This window comes from Engraulis encrasicolus, chromosome 16, assembly GCF_034702125.1.
Source record: "Engraulis encrasicolus isolate BLACKSEA-1 chromosome 16, IST_EnEncr_1.0, whole genome shotgun sequence".
Lineage (NCBI taxonomy): Eukaryota > Metazoa > Chordata > Actinopteri > Clupeiformes > Engraulidae > Engraulis > Engraulis encrasicolus.
Window position 1 is genome coordinate 29,230,164 of NC_085872.1, and position 5,228 is coordinate 29,235,391.

General features: G+C 40.6%; 1 protein-coding gene across 1 annotated transcript; it reads right to left on the bottom strand.

The window, feature by feature from the left end:
• Positions 1–149: 149 nt before the first annotated feature.
• LOC134466483 (5-beta-cholestane-3-alpha,7-alpha-diol 12-alpha-hydroxylase-like) lies at positions 150–4,163 on the bottom strand. Its single transcript, XM_063220381.1, has one exon. It carries the CDS (start codon positions 3,866–3,868, stop codon positions 2,339–2,341), a length of 1,530 nt encoding a protein of 509 aa, XP_063076451.1. The 5' UTR covers positions 3,869–4,163; the 3' UTR covers positions 150–2,338.
• Between the last annotated feature and the right edge of the window lie 1,065 nt (positions 4,164–5,228).

Here is a 5,228-nt window from a genome sequence, read left to right on the forward strand (position 1 = left end):
ATGCCTGATGACTGGCCCTCTGTGCTGTCCTGAATGTGTTTACAGTTACACTGATTTAAAAAAGATGGAATAAATTGCATTACGATGAATTTAACCTTCAAGTTCAGGTGCCTAGAAGAAAATATACTTAAAGAAAAGGAAGAAAGGAGTCGCACACTGGAGCTGAATGCAGAATCAAAAACTGTATTAAACAAAGCCGAAAAAAGTAAATAAAACCGACAGACAGGGGACAAACGTTTCTGGTCTAGCTCATCAGTTCTCCCAGTTTGAAAGAAAATATACTTGCCAATAAATAAATGAGCAAAAGGCAACAACAGCTGTCGTAGGATCAATCTCCTCAAGGCTTTATAGTGACTGAGCCACGTAGTATGTGCTATGCACGTCTCTGTGTCAGGTTTTATTTGATCTAACTTATTCATACACTCTGAATGCCTCTCTCTTTTAACACTGTCCCCTTGTAGGCCTATACTGCCCTACAAAGGCAATAACATTGAAAACACTGAAACTAAGAAAACTGCCTTCAAAGCCTTGGTATTAGGTTGGATATTGTAGTCACTGCAAACATGACATAGTGACATCTCTAAAACTGGACACATTTGGATCGGCCGCTAGGGGCGTCTAGATTTGAAGGGTTTATTTGCAAAACGGTGTATCTCCATTTTGTAGAATGATGGGAAATTTACATTTTTGTATTGGGTATTCCATTGAATTGCATTGCAAAATGCATTTTGTGTAGGTTAAAAAAGTATGCTGTTAAAGTATTTGAATGGTAAGAATTCACACATAGGTGATAGGCCCTCTGAACAGTCATTTCCAATAATAAAATGAAAACGTCAAAAAATGGAGATACACCGTTTTGCAAACCCTTTATTTCTAGACTAGTAATGAAGACCATTTTCAGTCTAAACTCAAATTTGACTAAATACATGTATGTAGTTACTGCACTTTGCCTTTGTAGGGCAGTGCAGCAAATTTGACTAAAGCTGCAAACAACAGGCTACAGAAAAATAATAAAGCGCTCAATCTAGACGTTGCTATGGCGAGCATACCAGTGATGTGAAAACAGTTGTATCCCAAGCCTTCTTTGGGAAGAGCTAACAAAAAGAAGTGAGTTAAATCGAACTATTGTAATCTTTTAACCGAGGACAAGTGTCTTTGGAAGCTGTGAGGAGACTCATTTCTACAACTACAACGTCAATTTGATCTTGCATGCCAAGTCTGCATCTGTACAGAATTGAACATGTAATGAAATCATAGTTGTATGGGGACAAAAGGCAGTGCAATGTTTGTCGCAGAACATTTGTTTTTCCAGGTGGTGAGGAGGTTGGCCAGTATAGAAGACATCTGAGACTATTATTATCATTATACTGGCTATGTAGAGCAGTTCAGTATAAAATGTGATATGAAGGTCCTACAAAACACACAGCTTGTGTTTTTTGTAAATCAGCTTTACAAATTACATTTGCCATTGCACCTGGGAGGTCAACTTGACCTGCTTAACAGTATAATGTGCCCAGTGCACCAAAATGTTAATCAGGGAATGCAACCTTGTCGAGATATTACTTCCCTTCCTGTTTGGTGACTTTGCCTCTGATCTAAAATTGTTGAATCTGGCTTGAGCCAAATTTGAAAAAAGGGCAATGACTAGAACAATTACGATGTATGCATGTCTACAGTATGAGGCACACACAGGTTCAGCACTTGACATAAAGCGTATATCAACATTCTTGACAGAGCATGAAGCATAATGCATTTTAGGGAATAGTTAAAACACAATCTCACCCACCCAATAGCAGAAAGAGGTTAAAGGGAATGGATTTTATGATTTGAACATTTAAGAATTAATATAATAGTACACATTGTACATTAATCAACCACAAGCTTTTATTCTCCACATGAATTGCTTACATAGTAAGTTGAAAAGGGAAAACAAAGTTGCAAAATCATTAATTGCATCGCTTTGGCATTCTTTACAGTGGTATAACGGTGTAATATCAATGTGCATATGTGTTGCATGCAGTTTTCTGTCAAATCTACCTGCATGCTTTGCAGTCAGAGAGGCATATCACTAAAATAGTTTACAGTAAAGTAATAGTAAGTAAAAATACAGGATAACTTTGCGAACAGTAAATATATCTGTAATCTGATATCTGTAAATAGCTTGTGAGTTAAGCGCGTTAAAAAAATCTATACAGACAACAAGATTATACCCTGGAAGCCATAGTATATTACATCAGTGGGTGTATCATAGTAAAAGGAGTTACAGTGTGATTTCCAGTCATTAACAATTATTATCAATGCTAATCACAGCAAAACAATGCTGTTTTGCAATGTGGGTTCAGAACTTGAGCCTGTATCTGAATGTAATATCTTGTTTGGGCTGCATTGACCCAAATCCCCAACGTCGTACATCAATATCTGGGGTCTTCTCGTCAGGATTCTTCAACTCAAACTCAAAGTAGGAGAGCATCAGGAACACAAACTGCTTCAGCTCATTGGTGGCAAAGAAACGGCCGGGACACATGGTCACACCTGCTCCCCAGGGCATGGTGTAATATTTCACTTTTTTCCCATTTTTGTAAAAATCTGTTTTTCTCTTCCCATCTGCTGTAAGGAAGCGGTTATATTTAAACATATTTGGCTCAGGGTGAACTTCTTCATCCATGTGCACTGCAGAATAGGGGAAAAGCGCCACCCTGTCTCCCTCTCGAACATTATACTCACGGCCATCTGCCATCCTGATGTCCATGTCTTGCAGCACAGCACGAGTGAGGACGGGAGCTGCTGTGAGGCGTAAGGTCTCCTCCACAGCGCTGTCCAGGACCGGTGTCTTCATCAGCATGTCCCTTGTCAGGTCCACCAGGGGTCCTCCACGCTTGACCTCCTGCCCAGTCTCTTGAAGCACCTCTTCCACCTCAGCTCTTACGGCTTTCATGGCTTCAGGATGCTTCATTAGGAACATGAGCAGCCAGAAGGCAGAGGGTCCCGTGTTGCCTTGCGATGCCCAGAGCAGGAGGAACATGAAGCGGTCCTGCATGAACTCTTCCATTCCACGCTCAGCTCTCACTTGCTGTTGGTCAAAAACCCAGCCACTGATGTTGTCTCTGTTCAGCATTTTTTGCACTGACAGTGTATTCCAGAAGTGTTTCTTCAGACGCTCTACTTCTCTTTTCTGGCTGGGTCCCAGGACACCGTATGCCAGATCGGGGAACAGTTGGTCATACTTTCGGAATTCATAGAAGAGTTTTTCTGATTTGTGACGATCCTCCTCTTTGGCTTTCTCTTGGCTACCTGATGTGTCAACAGTCTCATTGCCAAACAATGCCAGATAGCCTGCTCTGAAAACAATGTTGTAGCTGTACTTGAAAAGTCCGTCTTCATGCCAGTCACATTGATTGTCTCCAGCACTGTGCAGCATTAGATTCTGGAGGTTGGCCATCATGGCTTGGGTCATCACAGCTAGACCATCACCCATCAGGTGCTTGTTGCTGTACATTTGCATGTACTTATGATCGCCTTCCAGTCCACTGTATCCAAAAACTCTTCGAACAAGATGCTGGGCGAATTTACTGAAGTCCAGTTTTGCCCTTGCCTCCTTCACCACTGAGCCAAGGGACAAAGGATCCATAATGAATGTGAAGTAAAAACCTCCCAGCAGCACGGTGAAAATATCTCCATGCTTCTCCTTCATTCTCTCCAAAAACTTTGCTGTATCTTTCCTGAACTCGAGAACGTGACCCAGCCATGGCAGTGGACCTTTATCAAGTGGAGGCTCTCCTTTACGGTGCCGGCGGAAAGCTCCCAGGAGGTACAGGCCACCTAACACTGAAAGAAAAAGAGCGAGCAAAACAGGCAGTATCAAGCCCATGGCTGTTCTTTTGCTCAATTCCTGTGCTGCTCTGTGCTCTGGTCAAAGATTATTTAAACACATGGCAGAGCTGTTGCTCCACCCCTTCTGGAAGAAACGAAAACACACATCTGGAGGCTATTTCCTCACAGGGTAAGGGGAAGAAACCCTTTTGAAGATGCCCCGTAAGAAATTCAACCCTCTGTTGTGATATAATTTATCATCGGCGTGTGAAAAGTTACTGGAAATGATGGCCTTGGTAAATGATTACTTGTGTTGATTAAAAGGCTTTACCTACTTTGGATGTAACATGCTTACATATGCCTCATCCATTTGCTGTTTGTATACTTACAGCACTTTCACCTTTCACTTTCAATATGCATATGTTACATTTACCATTTTACTTATTCACCAATTCTCAGAAATCCCAATTTCCAGGCTATTTGTTGTACATCTGGTTGGTCTGTAAATTGTATGCAGGTATGCAGTATACAGAAGTTTAACATGTACAGGAGTACAGAAATAATGAGTACACCCCTCTTGAAAAGTAACATTTTTAACAATATGTCAATAAGCACAAAAGTTATTACAAATACTGCATGTGCGTAGTTTAATAGAACATCTGATGAGCTTACAACAGAAATGTAAGGTTAATAATATAACTGAACTTTTAATAAACATTTTTTGTGAAACCAAAAGTAAGTACACCCCTGTTACAATCCCAGAGAGAGGATCGTGAACTGCTTCATCGTCGTCAGGGTACATAGTATTCCCATGCATATTTAATTTGGTGAAATTGACCTTCCCAATGTTGGCGGCATTCTTGCAGTCCAAACAATGCCTGTCCCACTACCATGCTTGACTGTAAGCATGTGACACTTTTCCCTGTATTACTCACTTGGTTACCACCACATATGCTTGACACCATCTATAGTAAATTTGTTTGTTCTCTTTTTTGCTGTGCGCTATAAGGTCTATTATCAGTATGCCACAGACAGTATGAGAGAATAATTGAGCATCCAGAACTGACTTTAGCATATGACATCGTACAGTATACTGTAGTGTTCTATTATCATATAATCTTCTATGACAGAGCAGGAAGTTACAAAACACAGGAACAACAAGATATGTTGTTTTGTGAACTTACTAAATCTTTGCCACCATTTACCCACCGCATAAACCAGCAAAAGAGGAAGTCTTTACTTGGCAATGACGTCTGGAGATTTTCACATGAAATTGTGGAAAATTACTTTGTTTTACATTACCTATCTACTTTGTGTGAAAAAAAAGATGTACGTCTCTCTAGGCCAACCCTGAATGGGTGTATGGCACATGTTCAAGGACATGGCCAAAGTTAGTTCAATGCCATGTTTTATTTGCT